General features: G+C 51.3%; 1 protein-coding gene across 4 annotated transcripts in view; it reads left to right on the top strand.

Annotated features, from left to right (window-relative positions):
• Window positions 1-17,705, top strand: part of PLXNA4 (plexin A4) — a 623,585-nt gene that overhangs the window by 522,615 nt on the left and 83,265 nt on the right. For all 4 annotated transcript variants that reach the window (XM_081209755.1, XM_081209758.1, XM_081209756.1 and 1 more), the window contains 2 exons: window positions 9,285-9,421; window positions 12,347-12,547. In XM_081209755.1, the coding sequence (XP_081065881.1) occupies window positions 9,285-9,421; window positions 12,347-12,547 (338 nt within the window). The remainder of the gene's footprint in view (window positions 1-9,284; window positions 9,422-12,346; window positions 12,548-17,705) is intronic.

Raw genomic sequence — 17,705 nt, forward strand, 5'->3', positions numbered from 1 at the left:
GAGCCAAATGCAGCAAGGCAGGAAACGTGTTGCTGTGGCAAAGAGCCGAATGGAAACGCTGGCCTTAGATCCCTTCCCAGCTCCTGCCACCAGGTGCAGTGAGTTACCACGTGGCCTCACGTGTGTGACTGTGCCTTGCCTCTCCAGAACAAACTTAGGAAGGTCCCAGTCCTGTGAAGCCCTACTGGTCACAGGGCCTGGCTCCTGCACACACTCCTGACAGATAGTTGTTTATTTCCTTGACATCTGATGGGAGGTTGTTCCACAGGGTGGGCACCACCACTGAGAAGGCCCTCTGCCTGGTTCCCTGTAACCTCGCTTCTCGCAGGGAGGGAACCACTAGAAGTTCCTCGGAGCTGGATCTCAGTGTCCGGGCTGAATGATGGGGGGGGGGGGGAGATGCTCCTTCAGGTATACTGGGCGGAGGCCGTTTAGGGCTTTATTCAGGAGAAATAAAAGAAAATACCTCTTCATGCAGCGCACAGTTAAACTATGGAACTCTGACCCATGGGAGGCAGCAATGGCCACCAACATGGATGGCTTCAAAAGAGGATTAGGCAAATTCATGGAGGCTAAGGCTATGATAGGTGGCGCTGTGGGTTAAACCACAGAGCCTAGGACTTGCCGATCAGAAGGTTGGCAGTTCGAATCCCCGCGACGGGGTGAGCTCCCGTTGCTCGGTCCCTGCTCCTGCCAACCTAGCAGTTCGAAAGCACATCAAAGTGCAAGTAGATAAATAGGTACCACTCCAGCAGGGAGGTAAACGGCATTTCCGTGCGCTGCTCTGGTTTGCCAGAAGTGGCTTAGTCATGCTGGCCACATGACCCGGAAGCTGTACGCCGGCTCCCTCGGCCAATAAAGCGACATGAGTGTTGCAACCCCAGAGTTGGCCAAGACTGGACCTGAAGTCAGGGGTCTTTTTACCTTTAAGGCTATTGTCAGAGCTGCTTCCAGATCCTAGCTCACAGAGGATCACGCTAGCCAGCGGTCATTAAGTAAAAGTCTTTATTGAATTACAGTTTCCATTCTCACGCTGCTGTCTGCAACTCTACGTCTACTAGCTAGATCGGCGAGGCTCCGTCTGAGTCTCCGCCCCGTGCGCACCAACTTAATATCCTAGCCTTGCTCCACCTTTTCCTCCTGACTGTCCTCCTCTGGGTCCCTCTACCCCCCGGGGCTTCTTCCTTCCGGGATTCTTCTGACGCTGACCCGGACCCTTCTGCTTCCTTGCGCCGGGCTTTAGGACCTGGTTCCCTTTCGGGGCTGCTCACTGCGCCGCCTTCCTCTGCATTTGAACTTGGCGCGCGCGCCCAACCTTCCACTTTCCTCTTAACCGTTTCTTCGCTCCCCGATGGAGGTGTGGCCACTCCTGACTCCTGCCCTCCCTCCTGTGGTGAGCTGCCAGCGCTTCCCCCCTGGCTCCTTTCCTCTTCCCTGCTTCCTGGCGGTGACGCTGGTCCCGATTTCCAGCTGCTCCCCCCTGAGTCTCCTCTGGCTCTATCTTCCTGGGGTGCCTCCCTAGACTCCCCCCTAGCCCTGGCCACTGGTGCTCCTTTCTGTGAATCCTCTGATTCACTGGAAAGACTGGGAGATCTCGGGTCGTCGTCATCACTCATCCTTTCCTCTGTCTCCTCCCCTTCGCTCTCTGTTTCCTCCCTTGCCCGTGCCTCTGCACCTAAACCCCTGACATCCATCCCCCCCTCGAAGCCCCCCATTCCCCCCTCCCCTCCTTCCGGTGCTGGAGCTGGGGGCTGCTGTTGCAAAGGGACGAACGTCGGATATCGGTCGCTTCCCGTGGCAGGCCTCCATCGGAACTCTTCCGGGTCTTCCTCTCTGCTCTCGTTGACGACAGTCACCTCCTCTTCCATCTCTGTGCCGCCGTGCTCGAAACCAGGGTCGTCCCCGAAAATGTCCATGTCCGTCTCTCCCGCACTTCCTCCAGGCGGCGTTGCTCGGCCGGAACAGTCCAGCCACTTCCTGCGGAACTGCTCCTCCGGCCTATCGTCCCACCAATACGAGGGTTCTGAGACAGATCCCGAGGGTGACCCCTCCGGGGAACGGACGTCTCGTGTTGGTTCCTCGTCCGAGTCGAACCCCCTGAACGTGCTGTCCGAAAGCGTGGGCGTGAAAAGCCAGTCGTCGAAAAAGTCTGCTGGCATAGGTCTATGCGGGAAGAGGGCATGAAACTCGTCTTTGAGCAGAGGTTCGTCTAAAGCGTAGCCCGGCACCCAGCTGTTCGCACTGGCCGGGGTGCCCTCCCTGGCGAGAAAGTATTCTACTCCCTCTGCCCCCCATCTGGAGTCCAAAATCTCCGTGACTTCGTTGATGCGCTCCTCCTGTGCCACTCCCGCGTGCCCCGTTTCTTCTCTGAGCGGACTCGGCGCCGTTCCGGGTTCCTGGAACCTGTGCGGTGCCTTGTAGGGAGTGAGCACCGATCTGTGGAACACCGGATGCATTCTGGAACCCTCCGGAAGCGCCAGCCTGAAAGCCACCGGGTTGACCTGCTCTTCGACTTGGTAGGGCCCCAGTTGTTTATGCCCTAGTTTCTTCTTGGCCAACGACCTGGCCGGCACTGCGTGGGCTGCTAACCAGACCCAGTCTCCCACGTGGAGCTCTTCGCCAACCCTTCTGTGTTTGTCCGCTTGTACCTTGTATGCGTGTTTAGCCAGCTCCAGGTGGCGCCGCAGCTGATCGTGGACTTCCTGCAGCTCCGACGCGAACGCATCTGCTGACTGCGGCTCCCCTTCTCCCCTGCATTCCAGTCCCGGAAAGGTTCTAGGGTGCCGCCCGTTGTTGGCGAAGAACGGCGTGACGCCCGTGGATACGTGCTTCGTGTTGTTGTAGGCAAACTCTGCAAGCGGCAGGTAATCCACCCACGTCGCAGGCTGTTGGTTTGCATAACATCTCAGGTACTGCTGCATGATGGCATTGGCTCGCTCCGCTTGCCCGTTGGTCTGCGGGTGTCTCGCCGACGCCAGATTGATCTTGACGTTTAGGAAGCCCATCAGTTTCTGCCAGAAGTTCGAGATGAACTGCCGCCCGCGGTCGGACAGAATAGACCGTGGCAGACCGTGAACCTTGAACACGTGGTCTATGAACAGTTTGGCGGTTTGCTCCGCCGTGGCCACCTTAGCACACGGAATGAAATGCGCCATCTTGGAGAACAGGTCCACCACCACCAACACTGCCGTCTTGCCCCTTGAGCTGGGCAGATCCGTGACAAAGTCCAGAGCCACCCTTTCCCAAGGTTCGACCGGAGTTTGCAGCGGCTCCAACAGTCCAGCCGGCGGTTTGTGCACCGGCTTTGCCCTCTGGCAGGTGTCACACCTCGCTACGTAGTCTGCGACCTCCCCTCTCATTCCAGGCCACCAGAAATCCCTGGCTACTAATTCCACCGTCTTCTCCTTGCCAAAGTGCCCGGCCGTGGGTGCGTCGTGCAGCTGCTGTAGCACCTTGGCTCGAAGTTCGTCACCCGGCACGTAGATGGCCCCTTTACGGATGAGCAAGCCATCTCGTAGCTGGAAACCGTCGGCCGCTGCCTTGCCCCCTCGCACCTCTGCCATCTTCGTTTGTGCGAAGGAGTCCCCCTGCAACGCTCGCCGCACCGCCTCTAGGTCCACGGTCGCCGCGGCGCACGCCCACACTGTCGGTGCAAAGATGTGCATGGCGGCCGCTGGTGTCGCGTCCTCCAGATACTGTGGCTTGCGGGAGAGAGCGTCTGCCATGATGTTGGTGTCCCCCGGGACATACTCTATTCGGAAGTCGAAGTCCGCAAAGAACTCAGCCCAACGTATCTGCCTCTGGTTCAGGAACTGTGCCGTGCGCCAGTGTTCCAGATTCTTGTGGTCCGTGCAAACCTGCACCGTGTGCTTGGCGCCGATCAGAAAGTGCCTCCACGCCTTGAACGCTGCATGAATGGCCAGCAACTCCCTGTCCCATATGGTGTAGTTCTGCTCGGACTTGCTGAGCTTCCTGGAGTAAAACGCTCCCGGCCGCCACACGCCCTGCGGGTCCTTCTGCAGCAGGACCGCCCCCACTGCTCTGTCCGAAGCGTCTGTCTCCACCCTCATCGGCATGCTGGGGTTGACATGAAGCAGCTGCTCCTCCGACGCGAAGAGACGCTTGAGGGCCTGAAAGGACTGCTCCGCCTGCTCTGTCCAGATGAACTTCTTCTTCTTGGAGCTAAGGGTGTCAGTGATGGCCGCCGTCTGCATCGCGAAGCCCTTGATAAACTTGCGATAGAAGTTCGCAAAGCCGACAAACCGTTGGACCTCCTTCCGGTTGCGTGGGCTCTTCCAATCCAACACTGCTCGAACCTTGGCGCTGTCCATGGCGAGCCCCTTGTCAGACAGCTTGTAGCCCAGAAAATCCACCTCCGGCACGTCAAATTGGCACTTCTCCAGCTTGGCGTAGAGCCTGTGTTGCTTTAGCCTGCCCAGCACTTCCTTGACGTGCTTGTCATGTTCTTGCTGCGACTCCGAAAAGATCAGGATGTCATCCAAGAAACAGACGCACGTCTTGTAGAGAAGTCCCGCCAACACGTGATGCATAAATGCTTGAAAAACGTGAGCGCCATTTTGCAGTCCAAAAGGCATAACTCTGTATTCGTAGGTACCCAGTGGCGTGAACATGGCTGTCTTCCACTCATCACCTTCCCGCATGCGAATGAGGTTGTACGCCCCCCGCAGGTCCAACTTGGTGAACACCTTTCCCTTCCGTACCTTCGCCAGGAGGTCGTCGATGCGGGGCATGGGGAAGTCCGACGGCTTGGTCACACTGTTCAAAATCCTGTAATCCACTACGAGTCTTTTTTGGGGCGTGTCTCGCTTCTTAACAAAGAATACAGGACTGCCCCCCACTGCCTTAGACTCCCGGATGAAACCGCGCTCCAAATTATGATCGATGAAGTCTTTGAGTTCCTGCAGTTCGTCCTCAGACATGGAATACAGCTTCCCTTTAGGCAGCGCCGCCCCCGGCAGCAGGTCAATTTTGCAGTCATATGGTCTGTGAGGGGGTAGCCTGTCCGCCTCCTTCTCGCAGAAAACTTCCAGAAATTCTGCGTACTTGTGGGGAATCGCTTGCAGCGTGCCTAGCAGCAGCTGTGACTCCTCTTCCTCTCCTTCCTGCCTGGGTACGATGCAGTGTTCAGCACAAAAGGAAGAGCCGAAGACCAGCTGCCTCTGGAACCAAGCCATCGTTGGGCTGTGCTTGTCCAGCCAACTCATACCCAATACAATGGGCGTGTCAGACAGTTGAGTGACGTTGAAGCTGATGACTTCCCTGTGATTCCCAAGTCGCATCACCATTGGTGGCGTCTGCTTCACCACTTGCCCCCCTAGCAGCTCCCTGCCATCCACCGTGACAACCTGCAGGGGCAGTGTGGCCGGCAGCAACTGCACAGCGTGCCTGTCGACAAATTCCTGCCCTATAAAGTCCGCGTTGCTGCCGGAGTCGATGGTGATTGGCACGTCCATGGTGATTCCATTGGGCAGCTGGAGAGATGCTGTGAGCCTCACTACCGGTTTGGGCGGGAGGGGGTTCACTGGCTGTAAAATTTCTGGGGACTGCGTCACTAACACGTCTGGCTGGGCCCCAGTGCCTCTTCCTCCAGCCAGACATCGTCGTTTCCCTGCTGTGGTCCTCCCTGCTGCGTTGCTGCAGTCACCATTGCTGAGGCTGCAGTAAGCTTGTGGGGCCTCTGGGGACACTCTTTCGCCATATGCCCTGGCTGCTCACAGACGTAACACTTCCTGGTCCCTCTAGGAGGCTTCGCCTTCACTGCTGCCGGTGCTAGGGCTCTGGTTGCTGACTGAGCCCTTGCACCTCCAACCTCCATAGGTTCGGCTCCTCCTCCTGGCGGAGGCGTGGATTGCGCCCGCGCTGCTTCTCTGGGAAAGAAGGAGGGGCCCCCGGCTGGTTCGCGCCCTCCACGTCCTTCGTCCTTGCTCCACGGACGTCCTTCCAGCCTCAACCCCACTGCCAGTGCCCTCTGAACGACCTCCTGGGTGGTTCGGGGTCTCTCCCCCCTCGCTATCTCATCTTTAATCGAGTTGTGCAGTCCCTCCCAAAAGAGGTCTCTTACAGGAGCCGAATCTCTGTCCCATTCCAGGGCGCTGACCAAGGCGAAAAAGCGGGCATGATACTGTCTGACGCTGGCCCTCCCTTGTCTCAGCCCATGCACCTCCTTCCGTGCAAGATCAATGTCAATACTTGATAAGAAACACCCATCCATCGCTTTAATAAAGGCATCCGCATTCTGGAGCGCCGGATCGTTATCTCTCCATAAATTGCGCAACCATGCTTTCGCCTCCCCATGCAGATGGGACATGATGAACCCCACTCTCTCCTGTTCATCTCTAAAGTCTTTATGCAACAGTTGCAGTGCACACAGTACGTCGGCTCTAAAGTTGGGATACTGTTGCAGGTTCCCATCGAAGTGAGAGAGCAGCCCGCCTGTCCGTCTCGCCAACCCAATTCCCTCCTGCCGGGGTGGTTGCTTTGCCAGTACGTCTAACCTGACCTGGAGATCCCTGCAGGCGGCAGCTGCCTCGTCCTCTCTCTTCCTGGATGCGAGAACCTCGGCGTTCAGTTGTGCCACTGCTTTTCTGAGGTCCTCTATCTGCTGCTCAGCCGTCATGTCTCCTGCCGTTCGTGAGCTCGCTAGTGGGCGCCTGTTTCTCTCCCCTCCTCGAGGCTGCAGATGCCCACAATGTGGAGACGGAGCCTACTGTCAGAGCTGCTTCCAGATCCTAGCTCACAGAGGATCACGCTAGCCAGCGGTCATTAAGTAAAAGTCTTTATTGAATTACAGTTTCCATTCTCACGCTGCTGTCTGCAACTCTACGTCTACTAGCTAGATCGGCGAGGCTCCGTCTGAGTCTCCGCCCCGTGCGCACCAACTTAATATCCTAGCCTTGCTCCACCTTTTCCTCCTGACTGTCCTCCTCTGGGTCCCTCTACCCCCCGGGGCTTCTTCCTTCCGGGATTCTTCTGACGCTGACCCGGACCCTTCTGCTTCCTTGCGCCGGGCTTTAGGACCTGGTTCCCTTTCGGGGCTGCTCACTGCGCCGCCTTCCTCTGCATTTGAACTTGGCGCGCGCGCCCAACCTTCCACTTTCCTCTTAACCGTTTCTTCGCTCCCCGATGGAGGTGTGGCCACTCCTGACTCCTGCCCTCCCTCCTGTGGTGAGCTGCCAGCGCTTCCCCCCTGGCTCCTTTCCTCTTCCCTGCTTCCTGGCGGTGACGCTGGTCCCGATTTCCAGCTGCTCCCCCCTGAGTCTCCTCTGGCTCTATCTTCCTGGGGTGCCTCTCTAGATTCCCCCCTTGCCCTGGCCACTGGTGCTCCTTTCTGTGAATCCTCTGATTCACTGGAAAGACTGGGAGATCTCGGGTCGTCGTCATCACTCATCCTTTCCTCTGTCTCCTCCCCTTCGCTCTCTGTTTCCTCCCTTGCCCGTGCCTCTGCACCTAAACCCCTGACAGCTATGAATAGCTACCAGCCACAATGACCATGCCATAGCTAGCGGTAGCAACACTTTTGAATGCTAGTTGCTGGAAACCACAAGAGAAGGGAGCTGCTCTTGCACTCAAATCCTGCTCACAGGTTTACAATCGGCATCTGGCTGGCTTCATTCTTGGGAAGAAGAAGAAGAAGAAGAAGAAGAAGAAGAAGAAGAAGAAGAAGAAGAAGAAGAAGAAGAAGAAGAAGAAGAAGAAGAATAGTAGTAGTAGTAGTAGTTTGGATTTGATCTCCGTTTTATCGCTAACATTCTCCTTTCCCTTCTTCCCCCCCAACAAACACTCTGTGAGGTGAGTGGGGCTGAGAGACTTCAGAGAAGTGTGACTGGCCCAAGGTCACCCAGCAGCTGCATGTGGAGGAGCAGGGAAGCGAACCCGGTTCACCAGATTACGAGTCCACCACTCTTAACCACTACACCACACTGGCTCTCAACCTTTGGCCTCTGGTTTGGGCTCATCCCCCACCATCCTGCCCCAGACAGTCAGGAAGAAGGAGATCCTTCGCTGATTCTCTCCCCCCCCCCAATTGCCTCCACAAAGCCCCCTTCATGCTCGGAAGAGCTAGCTAAAGGAGAAAATGACATGAATAATCTCCAGCGTTCAACAACAACATCCTGCTCATTGTACCTGCTCACTCATTGGAGAGTTTAAACCTTTCATACCATCCTTCTTAAAAGTGGAAGGGAGGATAGGGGAAAGTGTGTGTGAGAGAGAGAGAGAGACAGAGACAGAGAGAGAGAGAGAGAGAGAGAGAGAGAGAGAGAGAGAGAGAGAGAGAGAGAGAGAAGGGGAACCTTTCATTTAAATGCAGATGATGGCTTTTCACTTGGGACCAAGCAGAAAGTTTTTTTTCTATTAAAATGCTAATGAAAGAAGAAACTTCAACTCTAGATTTCTCCCTGAGAAAGTGAGGATCCCTTGCTGTAGTTTGGTATCAGGATGATCTGTTCCCTCTTAAATATTATTGTTTTATCTTGATTTTAAAACAAAATCAGCAAAAAAAAAAGAGGGTGGTTGCATTTATTAATTTTTATTTATTTATTATAAAATTTATATCTTGTATTTCTCTGCAATGCAGATGCTAGGCAGTTTATTAGTGAAAGTAAAACCTTGGTATAACATATGTGTTGGGTAGGGCAAGGCTTAACTGGAACAAGGCTAAATCAGGGCTTAGTGTAGGAACTTGGGCATGAGAATGAATATCTGTGATATTTATGTTTGGGGTTAGGATCACAGAATTCTAGAGTTGGATGGGACCCAGACCCCTGAAATGTAACTCAAATGTTGAAACTGAAAACATTCACGCCTGAGAATAAGAACACACACACACACACATACACACAGACCTGAATACAGCAATAGGTTCCCCAAACATTGGCAATTGGAGGGAGACTGAGCATTCTGCACTAACTGCAACTCCAGTTCAAGGGAAGCCCTTTAAGATGCTGGTTTTGACCTTTAAATTTTGTATAATATAAAGTGTATACTGTATCATAAAGACAGCACAGTTGGCGCTGCACCTTATTCTAGAACGAAACACGCACGAACCTGGAACCCCTGCAATCTCACACCACTTGGACACTGAACTGGTGCGCAACAATATGATTCAAAAGATTCTGAAAAACGGTTAAAAACAATCACCGTCTCTCCATGAACGATTTCAGAGTTGTCACGGCAGCTGTTGCTACTCTCCCTGCTAATTCCATCCTGCTAATTCCGTTTTGGCGACGCCTTCATTTCTTACTGCGGTTGTTAATCTTTTTCAGATGTTGACTCTCTTTGACCTAAATCCCAAGCGAGGTCCGGTGTCTGGCGGAACCCAAGTCACCATCACGGGCAAGAACCTGAACGCTGGCAGCAATGTCTCGGTGCTCTTTGGCGAACATCCCTGCCTTTTCCACAGGTATATCCCAAAGACCTGAGGGAGGGGGGGGTGATGGCCTGGGATTCAGACTCAGAGGTTGAACCTGAGGGATCCCAGCCTGCACAGGATTCCCCACCTCCAGAACCAGCTGAGCTGGGGCTGGGGCCTGAGCCTGAAAGGTCCTCACCTGTGCTGGATCCTCAGGTGCAGGCACCAGCTGAGTCTGCTCTGGCCCCTGAGATGACCCATTGCCTGCAGGTGCTCCACTCTCAGCCCCGTCAGGGGAAGAGGAGGTTGCCTCTGGGTCCAGTAACCCTCCAACCTCTCCTGAGCTGCAGAGGCTCAGGGCAGAGAGGCAGAGGGAACTAAGTTCACGCAGGAGGAGTGCTCACCTCCAGGCCAGGAGAAGTGAGTCACCTATGGACCGCGGCCGCCCTATGCCTCGGGGCAGATAAAAGCCAGTCATCCCCAGTCCCAAGTTGCAGGAGCAATGTTGTTGCTAGCCTGTTCCTGCCTGCACCCTGTCCTGCTCTTCTGCCAGAGTTCCTGACCCCACCCGACTCCCCGCCTTGGACCCCGCTTCAGCTTTGACGGACAGCCTCCATACCGTACCATCGACCTTGGGCTTGGACTCGGACCTCGCCTCTCGGTTAGCCCCCGGGACCAGCACAGGGGGATATTTCCTCCGAGTGCGTCAACGAAATGATCGCAGCGGCGTAGCTAGCCGCACAGGTGCCTGATGTGGCGCATGCATCCTGCAGCCAGGGGCGGGGTGAGCTGCCCATGGGGGTGGGGAACGCTACGTAGAGCCTCCCCACAACCTCCCCCTCAGCTCTATCAAGAGAGACGCAGGGCTCGGGCACACTGCAGACCCCATGGTAAGTGCCGGCCCCAGTGTTATGGCACCCAGTGCCAGGCGTGTTTCTTTACGTTTGTTGACTGAACTAAAAAATTTTGTGAGCCCTTTGAAAACAAAACAAAACACCTCACATTTCTGTCACTTCGTCACCCCCCCCCCTCAGTGATGACACCCGGGGCAAAACACACCCCCTTCCTCCTCCACTGAATGAACGATAAGATTGTGTATGGCCTGCCACTGTAGTGCAATGAGTTGTCCCCATTGCTGCAGTGGAGCCAGTTTAGAACAGGCATCTCTTATCTGGTGACATTGATCCATGCAACGGTCACCTCCAGGCTTGACTACTGTAATTCGCTCTACGTGGGGCTGCCCTTGAAGCTGTCCCGCAAACTCCAGCGGTTGCAGAATGCCGCAGCGAGGCTCCTTACGGGGTCCTTGCCATTCATCCAGTGCTTTACCAACTGCACTGGCTCCCGGTGGAGTACAGGGTCGGCTTTAAGGTTCTGGTTTTGACCTTTAAAGCCCTAGGACCCTCGTACCTACAGGACCGCCTCTCCTGGTATGCCCCGCGGAGGACCTTAAGGTCCACAAATGACAACACTTTGGAGGTCCCAAGTCGCAAGGTGGTTAGATTGGTCTCAACTAGGGCCAGGGCCTTTTCAGTACTGGCCCCGACTTGGTGGAACGCTTTGTCACAAGAGGCTAGGCCCTGCGGGACTTGACATCTTTCCGCAGGGCCCACAAGACAGAGCTGTTCCATCTGGCCTTTGGTTTGGACTCAGTCTGACCCTTATGTTTCCCTTCCCTTATAGTTTTGATCCATGGGCTATTTTAAAATGAGGCTGCATTTTAAATTGCATTTTAACCTGTATTTTAAATTGGGTTTTTTTCTTCCCTTATTATATTTTTATTGTAATTTTACTCGTGTTCGCCGCCCTGAGCCCGGCTCTGGCCGGGGAGGGCGGGGTATAAATAAAATTTATTATTATTATTGTTGTTGTTGTTGTTGTTGTTGTTGTTGTTGTTGTTGTTGTTGTTGTTGTCACTGGGCTGCCTGGAGCATCTTCTTGTTCTGGGCAGGGTGATGTCCGTTTGTAAACAAAAGAACAAACACACACCCAATGGACTCATTCACACATACCTATTTCTAGGCACAGGTCTGGACTGTCCAGGTCCATGTCTGAGTGCTCCCCACTCTGATGGAACTCTATACTGCTGAACTGGAGCAAACAGCAATCCACAGAAGACTTGAATTGCCATTTGCTCCGGTTCAGCAATAAAGTTTGGGTTTTCCCGGGGAAAGCGACAGGACACACACAAAAATGCTTGGATACAGACCAGAAATGCACAGACCTCTGTCTGAAAAGTGTGGGTGAGCCTTTCTATGTGTAGATAAACAATATGATATATAGATATACATAAATGTGATAAAGTGTCTTTTTAGTTATTTTTTCTCTATTCCTTTTTTCCCTTTCATATATCTGTCTACTTATCTATCTATATCTATCTATCGTGTGTGTTTTGTATGGAACATGAATATTCTATTTTATATTTTCCTTTCTTCTTTTTTGATATATTGCTTTTTATTATCTTTTTATAAATGTGTTTGGATTTTAGTGCTTAATATGTTAAAAACCTTCAATATATATACAGTGGTACCTTGGTTCTCAAACTTAATCCATTTTGGGAGTCTGTTCAGCTCCCAAAACAGTTTGAAAACCAAGGCATGGCTTCTGATTGGCTGCAGGAGTTTCCCTCAGCCAATTGGAAGTCACATCGGACGTTCGGCTTCCAAAGAATGTTCTCAAACCGGAACACTTAGTGTACTTCCGGGTTTGCAGTGTTTGGGAGCCGATTTGTTTGGGAGTCAAGCCGTTCGAGTACCAAGGTACCAGTGTGTGTGTGTGTGTATGAGAAACTGTGGGTGAGCCCAATATTAGGGGGGGAACTCATTGGCTTCTCCTGTTTGAGGGCCATTTACACATTCCGTTATTCACTGGAGAATCTTTATACCCCCACTAAAACACAAACTGAAATGTAGCCAAAGGATTTGTCCGTGGAACCGCCTTGCTTGACCAGATTCCTTTTCTTCATTCCGGGGACAGGAGAGCAGCAGAATGGATTATCTGCAACACCACGGCTTACACCAGCAGCTCGGAGAAGATGGTAGTGGACGTGGTTGTGAAGGTGGACAAGGCCAGGCTCCACAAGGAGCTGGAGAAGGCCAAGTCACCCAAGGAGCTGGAGTTTGAATATACGACGGACCCAACCATCGTGAAGATCGATCCAGAATGGAGTATTGTCAGGTAATGGCGCCATTAGAAAGGTGGCACAACTTGAGGGGCAGGTCAATTGGAAGAGCTGTTGTCAAATTTATCCCAAATAATCCTAGGAGCTTTGAAATCAAGGATGTGGAAAGTTTTACAGCCTAGGGGCCACATTTCCTTCCGGGCAGCATTTCAGGGGCCACATGATTGTGGTGGGTAGAGCCAGGGGGAAAGTGGGCAGGGCAACAAATGCGAATTTCATTTTTTGTCCAGCAGGCTAGTTTCTGCACACTTTCACACTCCCCTTTCTGTCCTCCATCCAAGAAAGAAAGAGTTCAAAGGCACATAACTAACAAAGTGAATTTCAATAGGGACAAATGTCAGGTTCCACACTTAGGCAAAAGAACCCCAGATACACCGATATAAGATAGGGGACGCCAGTAGAACATGTGAAAAGGATCTGGAGGTCTTGGTGGACTACAAGCTTAACAACAGTCAACAGTGTGATGCAGCAAAAAAGAAAAGTTAATGCAATTCTAGGCTGCATCAACAGAAGTATAGTGTCCAAATGAAGGGAAGTAATAGTAACACTCTATTCTGCTGTGGTCAGACCACACCTGGAACACTGTGTGCAGTTGTTCTGGGTGCCACTATTTAAGAAGAAGAGTGTGGATTTGATATCCCGCTTTATCACTACCCCAAGGGGTCAACTTCCTTGGGCTCCATGATCACTGCAGATGGTGACAGCAGTCACGAAATTAAAAGACGCCTGCTTCTTGGGAGAAAAGCGATGACAAACCTAGACAGCATCTTAAAAAGCAGAGACATCACCTTGCCGACAAAGGTCCATATAGTTAAAGCTATGGTTTTCCCAGTAGTGATGTATGGAAGTGAGAGCTGGACCATAAAGAAGGCTGATCGCCGAAGAATGGATGCTTTTGAATTCTGGTGCTGGAGGAGACTCTTGAGAGTCCCATGGACTGCAAGAAGATCAAACCTCTCCATTCTGAAGGAAATCAGCCCTGAGTGCTCACTGGAAGGACAGATCCTGAAGCTGAGGCTCCAATACTTTGGCCACCTCATGAGAAGAGAAGACTCCCTGGAAAAGACCCTGATGTTGGGAAAGATGGAGGGCACAAGGAGAAGGGGACGACAGAGGACGAGATGGTTGGACAGTGTTCTCGAAGCTACCAACATAAGTTTGACCAAACTCAGGAGACAGTGGAAAACAGGAGTGCCTGGCGTGCTCTGGTCCATGGGGTCATGAATGACTAAACGACTAAACAACAAAGGAGTCTCAAAGTCACGAATGACTAAACGACTAAACAACAAAGGAGTCTCAAAACAATCTCCTTTCCCTTCCTCCCCCACAATAAACACTCTGTGAGGTGAGTGAGGCTGAGAGACTTCAGAGAAGTGTGACTGGCTGAAGGTCACCCAGCAGCTGCATGTGGAGGAGCAGGGAAGCAAACCCAGTTCACCAGATTACGAGTCCACTGAACCACTACACCACACTGCTATAGTGGTATAGAGGAGATATGACACCCATCTTCAAATATCTTAAGGGCTCTCACATGGAAAAGGCAGCAAGCTTGTTTTCTCCTGCTCTGGAGGATAGACCCGAACCAATAGCTTCCATTTACAAGAAAGGTGATTCTGATTAAACTTTTTCTGACATTAAGAGTGGATAGATAGCGGAATATAGACATCCTTGGGAGGTTGTGGATTTTCTTTGGAGGTTTTTGAGCAGAGGTTGGATGGCCATCTGTCATGGATGCTTTAGCTGAGAGCCCTGCATTGCAGGGGGTTGGACTAGATGACCCTTGGGGTTCCTTCCAACTCTACAATTTTATGATTCTGCTTCCCATCAGACAAAAACATCTGGCAGGTGAAGCCGGCCAGTGAGGGCTGCGGTCTGGGAAGAGGCTCTCTGGCCAGGTGGGCAGATCATGGGTAGGCAAACTAAGGCCCAAGGGCTGGATCTGGCCCAATCGCCTTTTAAATCCGGCCCGCGGATGGTCCAGGAATCAGCATGTTTTTACATGTGAATAATGTGTCCTTTTATTTAAAATGCACCTCTGGGTTATTTGTGGGGCATAGGAATTCGTTCATTTTTTCCCCCTTCAAAAAATATAGCCCGGCGCCCCACAAGGTCTGAGGGGCAGTGGACCGGCCCCCTGCTGAAAAAGTTTGCTCTAGATGGACCTCAGGATTGCTGTCATTGTATCTTGCATTGCAGATCCTGCACTGAGCCGGGCAGGACTAAATGACCTCTAGTCACCTTTCCAACTCCAATTCAAAGCTTTTACGAAAAGCCTAGTTTTGCATCTTTGCACACATTCCCTGCTACAGCTCAGTTTTGCCTTATAAGTCAAAAGCCTGGCTCCCCACCCCCTTCTTTGTGAAACAGATTTGGAACTGCTTGCATGGAGGATATCTTCAAATGAGCTTTTAGGTCGGTGGGAGGGAAGATAGCCTTTCCTGGCTCTCCTGTGTAAGGAACAGATAATTGCCCTGGGAATGGTTCTGCGCTGGTTGTTGATGAAGATTGGTGCTTGGTCCAATTGGAGCTGAGACATCCTGCAGCCTTCACATCCCCCTGAGCATGGAGGGAGCTGAAACATATGTAAATTTTGCCACGCCTGGCCCAGTGGAGAGAAAAATTGGCCATTAAACTTTCGTGTATTCCTTTTAAGATAATTTTACAAATGAGGAGTGGGGCTCGCCTCTCTCCTCTTTACATCAGTGGCTAGAAAGGAGCACAGAGAGCTGCCTTATACTGAGTTCATCCACCTCAGTATTGCATACACTGACTGGCAGCCGTTCTCCAAGGTTTCAAGCACTTTTCTCCCCTAGCCCTCCCTGGAGATGCTGGGGATCCAAACTGGGACCATTGGCATGCAAAGCAGATGCTTTAACCACTGAGCAACAGCCACTTTCCTAAAGCTGTGCTGTGAAACCAAAGTAAATGGAAGGCCTGTGGGAGTTAAAAATATATATATTTTTAAATAATAATGATTTTTATTAATTTTAACATATACCGTATTTTTTGCTCTATAAGACTCACTTTTCCCCTCCTAAAAAGTAAGGGGAAATGTGTGTGCATCTTATGGGGCGAATGCAGGCTGCGCAGCTATCCCAGAAGCCAGAACAGCAAGAGGAATTGCTGCTTTCACTGTGCAATGATCCCTCTTGTTGTTCTGGCTTCTGAGATTCAGAATAATTTTTTTCCTTGATTTCCTCCTCCAAAAACTAGGTGCGTCTTGTGGTCTGGTGCGTCTTATAGAGCAAAAAATACAGTGAATTATAATACATACCACAAAACTTCATCATTTATACAATCTTTTTTTTTTTTTTTTGGACTACCCTCAGCACCTCTGATGATCCACCGTTTTAACCACTTCTTATGCGTTTCTTAAATTCTTATTACCTTTAATTATCTTAACTAACCCTCCTCCCCCTTATCCACTTTTGCAATAATTCCACCAATACTCCTCACAAAACGTCTTGCAAACCTACAAACGTAGTCTGGTCATCACAAATACTTTTCAAATAATGCCCAATAAGAATGCGTCTGGCTTCTTTATGTGGGAGTTAAAAATATGACTGGTCAGTTACCCAAAGCTGCCACTCACCAAGTCATTTTTTTGCAGGTCCTTTTTTTTTTGCAAATCAATTAGTCACTTTAATGATTGCAAAGAGTTCGAAAAGTTAAGATTAATTGAACATCAATATGTTTGGAATCATAAGCAGAAATTATTGGACTTCCCAGTTGGGGAGAACGGTAAAGAAGTAAAAAAATTCCTTCCAGTAGCACCTTAATTCCTTCCAGGAATTCCTTAATTCCTTCCAGTAGCACACAAAAGCTCATACCAAGAACTAACTTAGTTGGTCTTTAAGGTGCTACTGGAAGGAATTTTTTTATTTTGACTATGGCAGACCAACACGGCTACCTATCTGTAACTGGTAAAGAAGTAATTTCATATACTTTGATGCTACAATGTTTCTGCTCAAGAGCCAGATGTTCTTCCTGCTGCTGTGGAAATCTGCCTGCGGGTTACACTTATGTGAGCAAGCATTAATACGTATTTATGTTGCCTGCAGTCTCATGTGAGTCCAGGCTTTCTATGCTGACCCTCTTCATTCTCGTGGTCGCTTGGCCCTTGGTGCAGTGCAACTGTGAGCAAAATACACGCCTTCAAGGTTTGCTCAGGCAGTTGTAAAAGGACAGAGCCCATGATGCAGTGCAACTGTGAGGGCAACACTTCATGCAAAACAAACTGCAGAGATCCCAGGCTGCGAAACGGAAATGAAAACTGGAATTCTTCCTGCAGGTTGCCTAAAATCCTATGGAAAGAATAACCATGGTTTCAAAGGCATATTGAGTTGCATGCCAACAGATCAAACACACCAGACCCTACTAGCCGGACCCTTTAGCAGTCTGGGAGTGCTGAATCGATGGAAAATAGACAGTAAAAATGTCAAGAATTTTGGATGAGCAGGTGGAATTCACAACTCAGTTCCTTCTTTTAAACATGCTTGATGGTGAAAATCATTCGTTCAAACCTAAGGATAAAGGTAAAGGTAAAGGGACCCCTGACTTCAGGTCCAGTCGTGGCCGACTCTGGGGTTGCGGCGCTCATCTCGCTTTATTGGCCGAGGGAGCCGGTGTACAGCTTCCGGGTCATGTGGCCAGCAGGACTAAGCCGCTTCTGGCGAACCAGAGCAGCGCACAGAAACACCGTTTACCTTCCCGCCGGAGCGGTACCTATTTATCTACTTGCACTTTGGCGTGCTTTCAAACTGCTAGGTTAGCAGGAGCAGGGACTGAGCAACGGGAGCTCACATCGTCGCGGGGATTCGAACTGCTGACCTTCTGATCGGCAAGTCCTAGGCTCTGTTGTTTAACTCACAGCGCCACCCGCGTCCCAACCTAAGGATATGTGACAACTTTTGATAAAAGCAACTTGTCTGTCCGTTGCACAGAAATGGAAGGAACTTTGAAGGACTAGATCTGGACTTTTGGTACTGCAGTGTCTGCTCTGTAGCAGTGGCTGAAAGGCTGATTCCTTACCAAAGGCTCCTGACAGGCAAGGAGGAACCGGACAGACTCTATGCAATATGGCATAGGCTTATTGAGTCCTTTTACTCTGAAGAAGAATGCTACACTCCATGAGAAGTACAAAGGCAAGTTTGC

The sequence above is a fragment of the Podarcis bocagei genome (assembly GCF_964188305.1).
Source record: "Podarcis bocagei genome assembly, chromosome: 10".
Taxonomy (NCBI): Eukaryota; Metazoa; Chordata; class Lepidosauria; order Squamata; family Lacertidae; genus Podarcis; species Podarcis bocagei.